This window comes from Citrus sinensis, chromosome 5, assembly GCF_022201045.2.
Source record: "Citrus sinensis cultivar Valencia sweet orange chromosome 5, DVS_A1.0, whole genome shotgun sequence".
NCBI lineage: Eukaryota > Viridiplantae > Streptophyta > Magnoliopsida > Sapindales > Rutaceae > Citrus > Citrus sinensis.
In genome coordinates, this window is record NC_068560.1 from 23,957,934 (window position 1) to 23,976,798 (window position 18,865).

Genomic DNA, 18,865 nt, shown 5'->3' on the forward strand with positions numbered 1-18,865 from the left:
AGAAAGTAAGAAAAGCTGATGCAGAGCCTCCAGGAGGCTATGAGTGGGAATTCAAAGCGGGATGATGGCCAGGAAATTCAGAGATTGGAAAGTCAGCTTAACGCTATGCTAGTTGATGAGGAGATTTACTGGAAGCAACATTCGAGGGCCGACTGGCTGAGAGAAGGGGATAAGAATACGAAGTATTTTCACGCCAAAGCATCTGCCCGCAAAAGGAAGAACAAGGTGTGGGGGATTGAGAATGAACAGGGCATTTGGTTGAAAGATAGGGATGAAATAGAGGAGGAGATTTATAGCCATTTCCAAGAGTTATTCACTACTTCCAGCCCGACTCCAAGCCAAATCCAAGCAACCCTTCAAGACATGACCGAAAAAGTAACTCCGGAGATGAATGTTCAGCTGGAGTTGCCGTTCACTGCTGAAGATGTTGAGGAAGCTCTTGCCAACATGTGTCCCACAAAGGCCCCTGGGCCTGATGGTCTTCCAGCTGCCTTCTTCCAGAAGCATTGGAAATCTGTCCGTAACGGAGTTATCTCAACATGCCTTAATGTCCTCAATGAGCAAGGTAACCCATCTACCCTCAATCATACCTTTATAGCTTTGATTCCAAAAATTGCAAATCCTAGGAAAGTGAGTGATTATAGACCTATCAGCCTTTGTAATGTTATTTATAGAGTTGTAGCTAAGGCCATAGCAAATAGAATGAAGCCAATCCTTTCCCACATCATCTCCCATATGCAAAGTGCATTCATCCCCAATAGGCTCATTACCGACAATGTTATTATTGGTTATGAATGCCTTCATAAAATTAGGCATAGCAAAGTGAGAAAGAATGGACTTGTGGCTTTAAAATTGGACATTAGTAAGGCTTATGATAGAGTTGAGTGGCCTTTTTTGGAACAAACTATGCTAAAGATGGGGTTTCCTAGTCATTGGGTAGCTTTGATTATGAGATGTGTTACTTCCACTTCATTCTCGGTGCTAATTAATGGTGTGCCAAAAGGAATTATCCAACCAGAAAGAGGCTTGCGACAGGGCTGCCTGCTATCCCCATACCTTTTTATCCTTTGTGCAGAGGCTCTCTCCAATTTGCTGGTTGTGGCAGAGCAGAACCAGCTAATTCGAGGGCTCAAATTTGCGAGGGAAGTTTCAATTACTCACTTGCTGTTTGCGGACGATAGCTTGGTTTTCTCGCGAGCATCAGTGGCTGAATGCAGGCATCTAAAAGGAATCTTCGATAAATATGCTGCAGCATCAGGGCAGATCTTTAATTTCCAGAAATCTTCCTTGTTCTTCAGCGGAAAAATCCCAGAGCATCAACGGGCTGCTAACAGGGGTATCTTTAATCTAAATGTAGTCTCAAAGCACGAAAAATACCTCGGTCTACCATCAATGATTGGGAGAAAGAAGATGGGGTTCTTTAATGATATCAAGCTGAAAGTGTTGAACAAGATTGCAGGTTGGCAGCAAAAATTTTTGTCTAGTGGGGGGAAGGAAGTTCTGATCAAAGCGGTAGCCCAAGCAATTCCGGCGTATGCAATGAGTGTCTTCAAGCTCCCACGAGGCTTTTGTGATGATATTCAGCGAGCTATAGCGAAGTTCTGGTGGGGCTCGAAAGGGGACAAGCGCGGAATCCATTGGCGGAAATGGGAGAAGCTCAGCCAAGCAAAGATTAGAGGGGGGCTGGGATTTCGAGACTTTTCCTGTTTCAATCAAGCGCTGGTAGCTAAGCAAGCTTGGAGGTTACTGCAGTACCCAAATTCGCTGGTCTCCAGAGTCCTTGAAGCAAGATATTTCAGGAATTCCAGCTTTTTATGTGCAAAGGCAGGTGCCAATGCCTCATATATTTGGAGAAGCATCATGTGGGGTAGACAGGTGATTAAGAAGGGTATGAGATGGCGGATAGGTAATGGCAAGAAGATAGCAATTCTCTCGGATAACTGGCTGCCAAGACCAGAGACCTTCAGACTTATCTTCCCTCCATTATTGCCCGTAAGCTCAGTTGTTGCAGATTTAATCAAGGCTAATAATCAATGGGATGAAATAAAGCTTCGACAGCACTTCTTGGATGTAGACACAGCAGAAATCATCAAGATTCCCCTTCTAGCTGAAAAAGCTGAAGATGAAGTGCTTTGGCATTACGACAAAAGAGGGAACTACTCTGTTAAAAATGGGTATCAGCTAGCATTGAGATCAAAATTTCCAGATTCCACCAGCTGCACAGAGGCTTCCCACAAGTACTGGAGTGCCCTTTGGACACTGGAGCTGCCTGAGAAGCTAAAAATTTTCATGTGGAGGGCCTCTAATAATCTGCTTCCATCGGCGGAAAATCTGTGGAAAAGGAAGGTAGTGGAGGAGCCAACTTGCAAGCGATGCAAGCTAAGTGTTGAGACTATCAGCCATGCCCTCTTGGAGTGTAAGGCAGCGAGAAAAATTTGGCTCCAATCCCCCTTTTCAGACCCCAGATTAGAAGCTAATTCTCAGGACATTTTCAGCACTTTGCAACATATGGCAAAGGAGTTGAGGAAATCAGATCTGGAACTAATGGTAGCTCTGTGCTGGTCTGCCTGGTATGCTAGGAACAAATGTATCTTTGATGGCAGGGAGATTAATCCTATTGTATCAGCTGCTAAAGCGGAGTCAGTTTTGACAGATTTTCAGAGAGTCAGGAAGCCCCAGCAAGCTCACATCTCTGTCTCCATAAAAGAGAAGCAGCAGGAGTGGCTCCCCCCTCCCCATAATTTATTTAAAGTTAATGTGGATGCTGCTCTTAATTCAGAGAATCGGAGTGCAGGAGTGGGAGCTGTAATTAGAGACTCTAATGGGAAGATAGTTGCGGCTGGGGTAAATCAGCACCTCCTAATGGGGTCAGCGAGCTTGGCTGAAGCAGAGGCGGTGCTTTGGGGCCTTCAGCTGGCAAGAAATGCGGCTGTATCCTCTCTGATTATTGAGTCTGATTGTTTAGAGGTGGTCCAGCTAGTGAACAACACCAAGGGCAGCAGATCAGAAATTTTTTGGACAATTCTGGCAATCCAAAACCAGATAAAGACCTTCTAGAAAGTGATTGTCAATCATATTCCAAGATATTGTAATGCTTGTGCCCATTACCTAGCTAAGATAGCTTTGGGGAAATCTCTCCATGTATGTGGCTAGGAAATATTCCAGCTGAATTGTATGATATTATCAAGGTGTTGTGATTAATGAAAGGTTTACTTTCTTTTCAAAAAAAAAAAAATAACCTTCTTACATGCCTGTATTTTCTTAAAATTAGATCGATGAGAATAAACATTACGATTCAGGGTAGTACATGCCTGTATTTTCTACCTAACAATTTCAGATAGTTTTGATAAGAGAATAGTTTGCTAGTAATTAAAGGCTAAGGATTAATCTTGATTAGTGGAGTTAAAAATGATGGACATTAATTTATAACTTTTATAAATATGCAGGTCTTATGATATTTGTATACGATTTAATGCTCGGAAAAATATTTAAAACTTGAAGGTTAGATTAATTAAGCGAGTAAATAATGACAAAAAAGCTTTAATTCGAGCTTCTTTATTAGAGGTTTAATTTATGTCATCCAAATCTGACATCAATAAGATTTTTTGTCGTTGGAGGACACTAAAAAGTGAGCAAACTAGACTTTTGATTTTAACCAATTTTGATCACCGAAAATAAAAAATAGTATTATTTTTTTGTTTTATTGTAATGTGTTATTTGTATTTGTAAATTTTCATATTGATCATACCTCTGATTCTTCCGGATTGAGGGCGAGGTGGGAACCGCAGATATAGAGATGCTTGAGTTGTGAAGAACCCAGCAGTTTGACTAATTCATTAACAAAATTCTGGACATCTTGCTCTTGCAGTCCCTCTAATCCAAGGTGTTCAATTCCCTGTAGCTGCACGATCAGCACATCCTTCAAGCAAACCTTGGTATTCAGCTCGATTCTGAAATTTCTACTGTAAATGTCGTACTTCCGATTCCAGAAATATCCGATAGGTATTCTGTACCTTTCCAGCTTCTCGAAGAACAAGCCTCTTGGGAGACTGTTGACATCTTTGATGTGTAAATCCAAAGAGGTCAAATTATGCAAATGCTTCAACTCCAGAAGGCTAGCATTCTTGACCCCACCTACTTCCACCTCCCATTTATAAAAGCTAGTACCTATATACAGTTCTTCCAAATGGGATAAATTTGACAAAATATTTGGTGGCATAACTTCTAGTTCGTCACAACCTCTCAAATCAAGCAACTTTAGCCAAGTCAATTGACCTACTTCTACTGGCAAATGGCTAAAACCACAACCTCTTAAGCAAAGGATTTCTAGTTTCTTCAAGTCTCCTACAACACTTAAACCCAGCAAGTTGCAGTTACACAAACTCAGTGTTCGAAGCTTTGAGAGGAGACCAAGTGATGAAGGCAGTGGCAGTAGATTCATGTAAGTCAAGTTTACAACTCTGACCTGTATCATCCTCTCGAAAAAGTTGTTTGGAATTGTTAATGATGACGATTCCTGATGATCAGCACGTACAGAAAAAAGTTTTAGCTGAGGATATTCCTGTTGTACTCCATTAGGAAGCACATTAGTCTTGATGTCACGTAAGACGATTGAAGTGTAAAGTTTTACTGCACTTTCGTCTGACCATTCCTTGCAACCGTCAAACAGCTCACCTGTCGCCGTAAACACATTTTTTTCTGCAGATGCAATTGATATTGCAACATCACGAACAACATCATGCATAGAAAGGCCTTCGTCTAGCAACATACAAGAAGCTTTGAGTTTGTAGACCAACGTACTAATTCGATCTCGTGCTTCTTCCATCTTACTGATACCTTGATATAAACCCAATCCCACACCGTATCTTAACAATTCATCAATGGATTCCACATAAGCATATCCTATTAGCAAAAAGAGGTTCTTGACCTCCTCCCCTTCTAATTTGTTGTAGCTCAACACTATAGCTTTATATGCTGCTGGCTGTATATCTTTGAAGTTCGTTGAGGATGGCCTTCTTAGTTGTCTCAACGCATCCTTCGATTCAAATATACTCGCGTCCCTTAATGCCCTTGCTACAGTCACAATGGAAACAGGAAAACCTGCACATTCCTTCGCCACATCCCTTGTAACGCATTTCAATTCACTACCTTCAACATAATCGCCTGCCATCATCTTGAATAGACTCCAAGCTTCTTCTTCGGCTAAAGCACGAACTACGAAATTTTGTTGAGAATCCATCTTCCTTGACAACACCTCTAGACTTCTTGCCGTCAACAGTACTTTACATCCCTTGTCACCATCTCCGTGGGGAATTCCCACCACCTGCAAATCGAGATATTCCCAAATATTATCTAAGATGACAAGGATCCTCTTCTCTTTCTTCAGTCGGCTAAAAAGACGTCTTGCCCTTCCCGATTCGCTCTCCTCACGAAATGTTAGACCTAATTTATCTGCGATTTCTCCTTGAATCTTTCTTATGTCTGGGCTCTGGGACACCTCGGAAAAAACCACAAGATCAAAGAGCTTGTCATTTTTGGCTTTTCTTGCAACTTCTTTCGCCAGCATCGTCTTTCCAATGCCGCCCATTCCACAAATCCCGAGCATGCTGATATCGGGATTTCTTAATGCACCAAGAATATCATTCAGAGTGGACATTCTTGATTCAAAGTCCTCGTAGCCTTTGTTAGACATAAGCAATGTATCCTCAGGAATGATACTGTGGGAAATTCTTTCAAATCTCCCATCTTCCCGAAGCTTGACTATAGCGTCCAGCTGCCTCACTGCTTCCTTGCTAAGTCTACGGCGCATCTTGAAATTAGGACAACAACCCTTGAAACTATGCTTATTTGCTGTAGCTTCAACACCTACAAATTTCTTTCCCTCAACAGTGGCCTTGTTTGCTCTTGCAAGCCAATTCTGAACGTTCTGTTCAATCTCTTCACCTTTTCTTTCTGCATCATTAACCGCGTTCTCCATACTCACGATCTCACCCTCCAGCTTCTCAACTTGATTATTGAGATTCTTAAAGTTTCTAGTGTAGTCGCGCACATAACTAAATTGGCGTTCTATGGAAGGAGCCAAGCACTTTGCAACTTCTATAACAACAGAAACTATGATTTCCACCATTTTAATCCTTTTGGCTCACTCTTTTTTTTTTTTTTTTAAGAAAAAAAGAAATTGGGAAACAGAACAGAGACAAGAACTGAAGCACAGAACAATTGATTAGTTCGGAATCAAACTGACACTGAGAGGTTAAGCGCAAGTGATATGGGGCAGAGTAAAAATGGAAAAAAAAAAAAACATGAGTGGATACGGAACAGAACAACTATAAGGAGCAGCGCCTAAATAACAAGACTGGGGATCAAAGAATGCCAAGTGTCGTTGAGATCATAAGATTGAAAATTCAAACGAGTTTATGGCAAAAACTCTGGAACAAACAAAAGCACATAACTTAAGAAAAGATAAGGCATATTAGCAAACAACTTCAGCAAGTTTATCGATTTAGTTATTTAATTCATGTAATAAAATATTAAAATCTACAAGGGAGCATTATGGCTTGCTAAAAGTTTGAGGTACATTCCTTCCCTCTAATTAAAGAAAATTAGGAATAATGCTGATTCAACCATGTATAATTTAAATTAATTGAAGTTAATAGTCGTAAATATGCTTTGATTAAAGTTGTTGTGTGAATATACATATAATAATTGTTGGTAAAGTTTCTGAAATGTGACTCCTTTAAATGTCCATCTCTTCGCTCTGAGGAAACGTTAACATGGGAGATGAAGCTATATTGCTATAACAGTGTTTGAGCATTTTCACCAAGTACGTAATAAGTTTATCAACTTATGTATTTATTTCATTTCCTAAATATGAAAAGCTACAAAGAGAGAATAATGGTTTGCTAAAACTTCAAGGAATGACATTCATTTCCGATCATTGAAGAAACTCCATGAATGCTGATTCCATCATGTAGAATTTAATGTTAATTAAAGATAAATTTCAGAAATGCAAATCTTTTAAATGTCCGTTTCTTCACTCTGAGGAAAAGTTCACTTGGAATATGCTATAACCGTGTTTGTGTAGTGGGCCAATTTCTACGAGTATTTCAAAGTCAAAGTTTCATACAAAACTAGAATACTTATACGCAGGGGAGGACATGGCATTTTTATTGAAGGCAATTAATTTGGGAGTAGTGATGATGTTCGGTAGCATATACGTTGAAGTTCTAGTGCATAATGGCATTTATGTTGAATGCTACGTCAATAAACTTTACTAAAACATTCCACCTCTTTTTACCGCTTCTGTCATTGCTCTGAATCAGCCTCACTTTTTTACCGCTTTGTCGTTGCTCGGATCAGCCTCACATTTTACCACATGTTAGATTATCTAATTACATTCACTCTGTCACAAGAAGACGCCACCAACTTTAATTTTTAATGCTAGCCACTAGTATGCATTCCAAAGTATAAACATACAAGGGCGGTCTGGGATATTTTTTAGGAAGTTTAAAAGTGATTTGAAAAGATAAAAGTTAATTTTAATATTTGATAAATTTTTTTAGAAATTATTTTCCTGAAATTATTTTTAGGAAAATCACCCTATTTTATAGTAGATTTTGAAAACGTAAGGAGTAGTTTTTCAACATCTGATTTTGAGAATAAATTTTATACTCAATATAATTCTATATATATCCTCATATAGGAAATACAATAATTAACTTTAAAGAGATAATTATTATTAATAATTATATTGAGATAAAAATAAAAATAAAATTAATAATATAAAATATTGATTTTAACTATCAATTATTATATATACACACACTAAAAAAATTATACACATTTTTATAAACGTGTAAATAAATTTTATTCAACATTATATACAATCCAGTCATTTATATTCTCATAGTAGTTTAAGAGCAATATTTACCGAACACATATGATTATTTTTTAAAACTCACAATACCTTTAAAATAAATTTTACCAAACATTTAACTGATTTTTTTCATAATTGATTATTTCTACAGTGTAACTAATAATAATTATTTTAAAAGATACAACATTACCCAACTATCCCAAAGTCCTTCAAGATCTTCACGAGTATAAGTGTAATTAGTTTGAGTTGATAACATCAAAATCTACTAATTTACATAGTTAAAGCCAGGAACTCACAATATAACGGCAAATATCAATATGTAGTCTCAAGTAACAACGGCATTGGTCAAAAAACTATGAACATCTTCTCACAACTACGTCGAGTAAATGCCGCTCATATTGAGTCAATCTAAATTCCCTTTTTTCAAATATAAATGAAAAAGAAAAAGAAATGTAAGTGAGACCAAAAACTGTGGTGATCATTCATGTCTTTTGGCATTTCACATTCGATATTTGTAAATATGCAAAAAACAATCTATTGAGTATGAGATTCTTAATTTTTTTTTTTCACCAAATCTATTAATATTATTGGACGTAATTGGAACTTAGAACCACTTATGTCAACTTTAAATTATATCAACTTTAGATTGACACACTTAGATATCTAAGTTTATAAAATGATTGATCTACTTCGAGCCCAAAGTTTTTTTTTTGGAAAAAAAAATATCAGTTAATAAAGGAATACATTTTTAAACTTTTTAGTAACGTTCTAGATTGGGCCTTGAAAATCATAAAATGGTTCATTTAAAAATAAAAAATTAATATGTTTAGAAAACAAAAATGTAAGATTGATAACTGGACCCAGACTCAGCCCGGTCCGGGTTTGAAAATTTCAAGCCTAGGTCCATCTCTCCCACCAACCGCTGGACTGGACGATCCATGCATAATTTCGTATGCTGTTGATAGATATATAGAGTTTAGCTTTTGGCACCCTTATTAAAATCCTTACAACACCTCTTTTGAATTTTATTTCTTAAAATATCTTAGTTTCAATTTATAAAGTATAAATCTCTATGAAAAGATTAACCATATTCCGACAAAATGTCATCCTTAAAAAATTCTCTTTGAAGTTTTAATTATAAAGTACATATAAATCCTAAAATTCTTTAATTTCTTTTTATTATTTTACTTATATCTCCATAATTCAAAACAATTTGAATTTTTTAAAAATTCAAAACAATTTGAATTTTTTAAAAATTCAAATTAAAATTTTAAATTTAAATATAAATTATGAAATGTATATTTTGTTAAAAGAATATTTTATTTAAGTGTTTAATTGACTTTTAACTCAAAATAAATAAAAAATAATTTGTCTTTGGTTATTTAGGTAATTTCAATAAAAAAGGGATTTCATGAGGAATTTTGATAAGTATAGAAAGGCGTACTCTTACACGTGTTTGCGTGTGGGTGTGGGTATAGGGGGGTGTGTATGTGTTCGTGTGTGTGTGTGTAGAGTGGGTTTATCCAATTGGGATCCCTAACTTTATTAAAGTCAAGAATAAAATTAAAAAAAAAACCATTGATTTCAATACATTACATGACAAAATATAGTGTATTGGAGTCTATGTTTTTTTTTTTTCATTTTTTAGTTTATTCTTGACTTTAATATAATTAGAATCTTTGATTATATATATATTTGAAGTACCCCATAAAAAATATTAAAAAATTATTATAAATTTAATAGCACAACAACAATTCCAAAACTGCCCTCCATATATTCCTCTACTTTTTTTTTCTTTCTAATAAATTCACAGGGGCTAGGATCAGTACCTCCACCTCTTACTTGCCGTCAAGATTACTTTAATTAGGACAGAAACATAGATCCAGAAAATTTTAATTTTTCATTCAAGTTAAAATTGTAAACGTTATATATGTTTTTATCAAGATTTTTGACGGTTGTGAAAAGCTCCAGTTATACATAACTTTAGATCGCAATGGTGTTTTCTCACATATTTTGTACATCTATATGTTTGGCTTAAATTGAATTGTAAAAATAATGCCACTATAAGAAAATGAACAATAGATGACATATAGTTTGTAACGGATTCTAGGCAAAATAACTTAAATCATAATACTATGACGGATTCATAACAGAAATTTCAATCTATCATACATCAATGATGGTTTTGTAATAAAAAAAATTTCTATCACGAATTTATGATGGTTTTATAATAAAATTATCGTTTATCACATATTTATGATAGAATTGTGATGGAAATTTGATTTATCAAGAAATTGAGATAGAATAATGATCTTGACATGTTTGACCCAAATTTGATGTATTATTTCATTTAAAAAAAAAAGATGCATTTTAATAATTGAAAAAAGAAGAAGCATACACTAGCAAGACGCTTCCGTTTTTGGTACCTAACACTACTTTTCTTTTTCTTCTCTAAGGGTTAACACTCATGCACTTGGAAATCAAAATCCCTAAAAGCTACTTCTGTAGCTCGTTTCTCCTAGCAAGGATTCTTAATCCTCAAGTTCGCTAGTTAATGATTTTCTTTATTGCTTTAACTTTTATTTTAGAAAACTTGTTTGATGTGAATGGTCTTGGTCTAGTTGGAATAAAGAATTAAATCCACAAAGATTGTGAATCTTATATCTTTCACAGTTTTTTTTTTTATTTGCTTGAACTGCAAAGAACTAGATTGTTTTGTGTATGTTTGAGTTTTGTTGGTGCTAGTTTTCCTCTGGGCAGCTCCATAATTCTGAAACTGAAATGTTGAGCGGATTATTAGTAAATATTGTTTAGAATTTAGAATTTGGTGTCGTGTGGTTTTTTATGATGTTCTATCAAAGTGAGGTAAATGCTCTTGCTACACATTTGGTCCTCCAATTATGAAGTGTTTCACTTTACAGAAGGTAGTGCCATTAATGATTTTGTTCAGGGCAGCTGAATTAGATTACTTTAGAAATTTATAATTAGGTATTTAAATAAATGGCTAGATATATGTCTTTTGCTTGAACCCTGTGAATTTTTATTTCATGTTTTCTTATATTTTCTTGATGTTTTCATGGGTTTCATTAAGTTATAATCTTTCTAATGCTTTGCTTTCTTCTATTTTAGAACTAGTTTTGAGATGGATACCCCTATTGCAACTGACATAATTTGATTGCTACTACAAATACTAATTTGTGAAAATGGTTTTCTAATTTGTATGTGATTGCTTGTGGTAAAATTGCTAATTTAAAATATAGTGGAGACAGGGTTTTTATGAAAATGTGAATCAATGATAACATATATTGGCATTATAGTAGCATGTGATGAACTTTTTTCTCCTTTTCTTAAGCAATAGAATTGTCGACTCTGCTTTCTTTTAGCTTCTATGTTCTCTTTTTCTTTGGAGGTACGATAGATATTTTCATTTGGATAGTTCAGTTTATAAAAAAAAATAGCTATGTGCAATTATTAGACTGTAAACACTACAAGAATTATATTCTTTCACGACCATATTTTCTGTGACGATATAATTTTTGTCACAGAATGTCACTTTTTACGACCACAGGCAATCTCGTCGCTAAATGTCTTGTTTTTCTGTAACCAAAATTAAGTTGATCGCAAAAACTCACTTTTTGCGACCAAACACAATTTTCGTCGCAAAAGAATTTGCCAATTATATTTACTTTTAATTTATTTGCGACCAAAAACATTGTCGTCACAAATTCTATACTTTCAGCGACCACTTAAAGGTTTCGTCGCAAAAAAGAAAGTGATAAAAATAATGTACGACTTCCTTTTTGTGACAAAACTAAATTTTCGTCTCAAAATATCTACTTTTTGCGACCCCTTTTAAGTTGTCGCAAAAAGTCGAAAGATTTTGGCGGGTAATCTACCGCCAACCAAATCATAAAAAGATAAAAATAATACTTTTTGCGACAAATCATTATTTGGTCGCTAAAAATGAAATATTTTGGCGGAAATTGAACCGCCTTATACAATTAAACTCAATTTGAACAAGTTTTTGCGACCAAATTTAAACGTGGTCGCAAAAGACAAGCATGTTATATATATTTGTATTATTCTTCTCTCTTTCATTTTTATCTCTAAGTTCTCTCACTCTTATAATTCTCATTCCCTTATTCTCACTCTATCTTCCTAGCTTATTTTCCTTACAAACTTTTTTTTTGGTTACATAATTTTATTTAATTATCATGTGTAGAAGTTAACTAACCTTTGTGCTTTTTTTTTGTAGAAATTAAATATTGAAGATCATATACAAAGAGGTGAAGAAAATCAAGATGCAAGGAGGTGAAGAAAATCAAGAAATTTATGAATAAATATAGTTGTTCCAAATATTACAATGTTATTTGAAGATCATTATGTAATTGTTCCAAGTGTTACAATTATGTAATTGTTCTAAATAACGTAATTTGATTTGCAAAAATTTTTGTGTATTTTTTTTATCAATAATAACTTTTAATTTAATTTTTCTACTTTCATGAAGTTGGTTATAATTGTCTTAATTATTAAATAAAAATTAAATAAATTATAATTTTATAAAATTATAATTAAAACATAATATTATATTTAAATTTTTTGCAACCAGTTTGAGTATGGTCGCAAAAAATTCTAAATCCCTGACGAAATAATTGGTTGCAAAAAAGTAACGGAGGCAAAGTGAAATTATATTTTGCGACCATTTTTTTCATCGCGAAAAGTTATTTTCTGTGACCAACTTATGAAGTGGTCGCGGATACTTTTCCTCGACAGACCTAATGTGACCAACTTGCGACCATAATTTTTTGGTTGCAAATTATTTTTTGTGACGAATTTGATATTTTCCGCGACGAATTTATTGGTCACAGATGACCATAATTCTAGTAGTGAAACTATTATTAAGGTAGGCATGTTTGTTCATAGTTACACTGGTTATTGCTCTAATTCTTTTCTTGAACGAGAATAAGATGCAGAGTTATGGGACTAGTATTCTTGAGGCCAACAATTGCAGGTTTGTGAAATTTTGGATTGTTGTAGTTTGAATACTTCAATGATATGGATTTTATAGTTAAATGGATATCCATGTTTAATTAATTGGATTTTTTTAATTTTTTTGTATCATATTTAATATTTATTTTAGAAACAAATTTGTAGAATTTGAGAATTCTAATAGCAGCAACAGCAACAATGACGAATGCCTTTAAGTAATTTTAATATTGAAATAATATCAATGTTCAGCCAAAAATTCAAAAAAAATTCCAAAAATTTACATAATTTTATTTTCTCATTAAAAAGATTGAGTGATAGATATATGATTGTGAAAAACTGTCATGAAGTTATGACGGAAGATATTCTATCATAAATTAATAATAGTGATATAGATGACTGGATAAATTATCTGTCATACACTCTTTTTTATTACAGTTATTTACAGTCATCTATTGTCTATTATTTTGTAGTGTGATCTGTAAGTAACATCATATATTAGAAATCAGTCCATGATCTTGGACTTTCTTAAAGACCAAAAAAGACATTATGTCAAATAATATTATTATGTGGCGTAACAATTTTCCCAAACTTTAAAAAAATTTAGAATCCTAGATCAGATGAGTACTCCATCATATATACACCAATAAATTCTTAGAAACACGTCTCTTTTAAATGCATGCTATGCTATAAAGCCAAGGTTCCTTGGCTAATTTAATTTAGAATTGAATAAAAGAATGAATAAATGAAGATAAAGATGAGAAGGTGATAGCTTTAATTATGATTATTTGTTAGCTTGGTGATGACAGGCCAAGTATAATGGTTAAAATACGGAACAGAATATTTGTGACGTCAGTTGGTACCAAAAACTCTCAGTATTTGAGTAGTTAAAAGCGAAATTAAATATTAAAATAGACAAAGGAGAATAATGGTTTGCTAAAGGTTCAAGGAGTATCATTCCTTTCTGCTCGTTAAAGAAAGTCCAGGAAAAATTAAAGTTAAAGCCATCATATTCGTAAATATGCTTGGATTAAAGCTGTTGTGCTGAATATACATATAATAATCATTGGTTAAGTTTCCGAAATGTGAATCTTAAAATGTTCCATTTCTTCACTCTTGAGGAAAAGTAAACGTGGAAGACGAAGCAATGGTATAACAGTATTTAATTTCTTGCGAGCATTTCACCAAATACTTGGTATGCATAAATGGTCAATCATACTTGCCAAAATAATTGATGGACATTCACTTCTACAGAAGCAAATTAATGTTGTGAAAATCATAATTAGCCAAAGAAAGTTCATGTACTTTTTTTTCTTTTAAGTATCAAGACAATTCTTCAAAGATGAAATCAGTTTTTACTTATACGTTCAACAAATTCGAAGGCATTCGAACCTTTTGCGGCACCAATTGCTAATTTTATGCACAATTAATCAAATTAACGACAAAGCACAAAATATGTTATTGCATTTATTTTGCTATATACTATCTGTTACGAAAATAGAGATAATCACTATGCCAATAAGAAAACAGTAATGATATAATTACTACAATTAATATTGCAGTTAGAAGTTAGTACACCATTACTAGTTACTACTGGATAAAAAAAATTACTACAAAAGAAAAGAAAATTACACGATAAGACAAACTGTTTTTGGTCACTTATAGATTTTGTACCAATTATTACACTAATTATCAATATTCATAAGGAAACAATGTACAACGATGAAGAGACTATACAGAGGTAAAAATGTTTTTTTTTTTAAATAAAAGTAAAGCATTTAGTTAAGATTTATTGTGGTATTTGGAAGGATGTACACAGCAAAAGAGAAATGATAGAGTGCAAAAACTCACACCCTTCATGATAATATAATGAGTTGAACTATTTTTAAAAAATTAGCTTAATTGTAAATAAAGTGAAAAGAGTTAGATTGATTGTCAATATTAAAATTTAAAATTTAATATTATCTTCCTTATGTAATTACTTCTAATTGATTTATATGATAGGTAGGGTCCTGCCTAACCCACCATCTTTTGGTGGTTTTTAATTATTAAAAAAATGTGGTGGTTGTAACCAAAGTTGATTGGTGTGAATAATTCGGCACTCTCACCCCTTAAGAGAGGTTAGGGGTTCAAACCCCGCTCTTGTATGGAGTTACCATTTTGACCAGCACTTTACTCCTTATGGGCTGACCCGGTGTGAGCGAGAATTAATCTGGGTTGTAGTACGGGCTTAAATGTGCCTAGGGATGGGCACAAACCCACAACCCATGGGTTTACCCAAACCCAAACCAAATTAAATGGTTTGAGTTGGGTAAATCATGAAAATGGGTTAGATGTGGGTTTTATATAGAAAACCATTTCATTATGGGTTGAGTATGGTGTACCCATGAGTCATGAACAAAACCCTAACACTCAAATTTTTCAAATGAAATAAATGAAAATAAAATAAATGAACACAAATAAGTGAAAGGCCACCATTAAATTTTTTACAGCGTGATCAATTGTCAACAGTTAGAAAATGAAAATAACATGTAAAAATAAATTTAAATTAAATAAATATTGTTGTAAATAACATAAATTTTTTTTCTTATTTACAAAATTAATTCCTCCCACATGGAAGGATCATCATAGAAAGAGTAAGAGACTCTACTAGTGATCAATAATAACTCGGCTTGGACTGGGTCCGATATGCTAGATGGCGGCTAATTTTTTGTCAATAATTGAATGTAATGCTCATATTAGGCCTTGCACAAAACTTTGCTTACCATATAATGAAATTAGAACATAAAGCATACACACTATATAATATTAGAATGTAAATAAAATTAAGCATATAAGTAGACAACATAACGTAAAACTACCACAACGATAAATGAAAATAAATATTGCATAATTAAATAAATAACAAGTGGAAAAATTTATTATTAGATTGTTAATGTCATGTGTGTGAAAGTTTATTATTAAAGTGTACGTTCTTATTTATTGAGAAATAATAATTTTTGTGATTAAACTTTATTTTGATTTTCTAGTATTCTTTAATTTAAGGATTAAGTTATTGTAAAATTTATAAATTTTATCCACTATATTTTTTTATATTTTAATATCAATTTAATAATTAATAAAAATTAATAATTATTATAATTTTAATATAATTAAATTTTATTAAAATAAAATTATTTTGATAATAAAATTCAAACCAAACCCAAATGGTTTGGTTAAAAATATTTGGGTTGGTTTGGGTTGGATCCAAATTTTTATGGTTTGGTTTGGATTGACTTAAAATCCAACCCAAACCAACCCATGCCCGTCTCTAAATGTGCCTCCTATAGTTGGAGGCTACTCAGGACCATCTCTCAAACCAAAAAATAAATGTGGTGGTTGTATTAAAAAAAAAATTAAGAGAAGATCTTTGTCACATGAATAAACACAAGATGTATCAAACGGATACTTTGGGTGAAGTCAGGGAAGCTGCAAAACTGCTCTTTCCCGCCCCTTTTTAGCGAACTTAATTGACCTTTGACTTGGTCAGAATACGTGATGCACGTAATGCAAACACGTGAGGACCCAAATGAGGAATTCCAAAAGTTGGACCCTCTGAAACGCAACGTTTTGGTTCTGGTTTTGAATATTGATTCATCAACAACAAATATCATTCCAACTTTGGGAAAAAAAAACACACCATAATCTATATCTTTTCCATTCATTATATCATAAGAAGTGGAGCACTGAAAAATTCATTTAGATTAAAGTCTAAAACACACGTACATTCATTTAGATTAAAGTCTTAAAAGCACAGAAACAGAACAACTAATAACACAGAAACAGGACCTCAGAGACAAGAAGTGGAGCACTGAACAATTGATTGGTTAGGGAGCAAACAGACACTGAGAGATTAAAACACAGGTGAAGTGACTACAACAATCAAAGGATGCCAAGTGCGATTGAGATTACGAGATTGATAGTTCAAAAGAATTTATGGCAAAAACTGGGAAACAACAACACAACAACGAGCACAATAAACAGGAGTGAATTGTAATTGAGATCAAATGATGTAAACAAGGGAAGGGCTTTGTTGATTGCAATGAATGAATGATATTATTTTTGCCAAAAGTTTTAAGAATGACATTCCACAAATTCAACAAGTCAAGAAAGGAACAAAAGTTGAAAGTGAACCATTTTATTTTTTGATGTGTTGTGCTATAATTGCATATGTCTAGGTGCTGGAGCTACTGAAAGTATCAGAAGCCGACAATATATATTTCAATTTTTGAATCAATCGTGTTAGACTTTGAAAACGAGAAAACATATCTGGAAGTTGATTATCCCAAATCTTTTCAACATTAATTTTGTACAGCTCCATGTTGGGCAAGAGAAGCAGAAAATGAAGTGGATAAATTGCTTCTCATGAAAGTGCTCTACACAATGTTGCTTTGGGAGTACCAAGTACCTGCTCTATTTGGCATTTCACATTCAGTATTTGTAAATGTGCAAAGAAAATCTATTGAGTTTGAGATTTTTTTTTTTAAAACCAAATGTAATAATATTAATCAATGTCGTTAGAACTCAAAACCTCTTTGATAGGTTCCAGTCAGAATTAGCGGAAAAACAAGAAGTAAATAATTTGTTTTTCTTAGGGTGAGAACTACCACAATTGCTAATAGCATTGAATAAAAGTCTTATCCCCTTTTTATTGAAATATTAGAGTTTATTTATAGAACAAAGTTAATGAAATAAAGTAGTTAATATCAAATAAACTACTTAGCTATAAATTCGAAGCAAATAACAATCTTAAAGGAAACATGTTTAAATATAAATTCTCCATCAATAATTGGCTTGACGTAGTAAAGCCTTCCCGTTGCATCATTGAAGAGTCCTTGAAGGAGTCAGGACATACTTCCATGTGATGCCCACCTCATGCATGGCTTGCATGGTTGCTTGCATGTGCCCATGCATATTCTTCATATTTGTTGTTGGGTTTGAGTGCTCGCTTGGACTTGTGTAGCTCCTTATCATCATCCCCCCCGAAGAGAACCCTTGTCCCAAGGGTTAGCGTAGGAAACCGTTGATGGATCATTGCTGTATATTCCCAGGTAGCTTCCTCCAGTGGAAGCTTCTTCCAACATATTAAACTTTGTTAGATGATGGAACCCCCACGTTTCAGCCAACGAGTTTCTACAACCGAATCAGGTTCTAACTCTATCATACCTTCATCATCAATTGGAGGCAAGTCGGTGCTACTCTTGGGCAAGTCACCCACAGCTTTTTTGAGCAAAGATACATGGAAAATGGGATGAATCTAAGCCCCTTCTAGTAGCTGAAGTTTGTAGGCGACAAGGCTAATTTTCTGGATGACTTAATACGGCCCAAAGAATCGGCTGGCTAGCTTCTAGTGTGCACGCTTAAAGATGGAGGATTGCCTATATGGATGCAGCTTTAAATACACCGTATCACCCTCTTAAAACTCGACCTCCCTTATTTTCTTATCTGCTATTTGTTTCATCTTATTGGCTGCTACAACAAGATTTGTCTTCAATTGCACCAATAACTCATCATGTGTTCTTAATGCTTGATCAACTTCATGAACCGGTGAGGACCCGAGTGTATATATCGGAATAGTATGTGGTGGTCGGCCATACAAGGCTTGGAAGGGAGTCATTCCAGTTGAAACATGAAAGATGGTATTGTACCAAAATTCAGCCCATGGTGAATACAGATTCCATTTGTGCGGCCATTGATGAATAAAGCTACGTAAATACTGTTCCAAACATCGATTGACAACTTCCGTTTGGCCATCCGTTTGTGGATGATAAGCTAAGCTCATTTTTAATTGTGTGCCGGACAAAGTGAAAAATTCATGCCAAAATTTGCTAATAAATATGGGGTCCCGATCACTTAAAATTGTTTTTGGCATGCCGTGTAACTTGACAATGCCTTCAATGAATCTCTCAGCATCTGATTTTGCAGTAAACGGGTGAGAAAGCGACATGAAGTGAGCATACTTGC

General features: G+C 34.0%; 2 protein-coding genes across 2 annotated transcripts in view; both read right to left on the bottom strand.

Moving 5' to 3' along the window:
* The window catches only part of LOC127902353 (importin subunit alpha-1a-like), a 41,723-nt gene that overhangs the window by 7,028 nt on the left and 15,830 nt on the right, over positions 1 to 18,865 (bottom strand). The gene's annotated exons all lie outside the window — the stretch shown is intronic.
* LOC127902352 (disease resistance protein At4g27190-like) lies at positions 3,743 to 6,127 on the bottom strand. The gene has a single exon (XM_052441259.1). It carries the CDS (start codon positions 6,125 to 6,127, stop codon positions 3,743 to 3,745), a length of 2,385 nt encoding a protein of 794 aa, XP_052297219.1.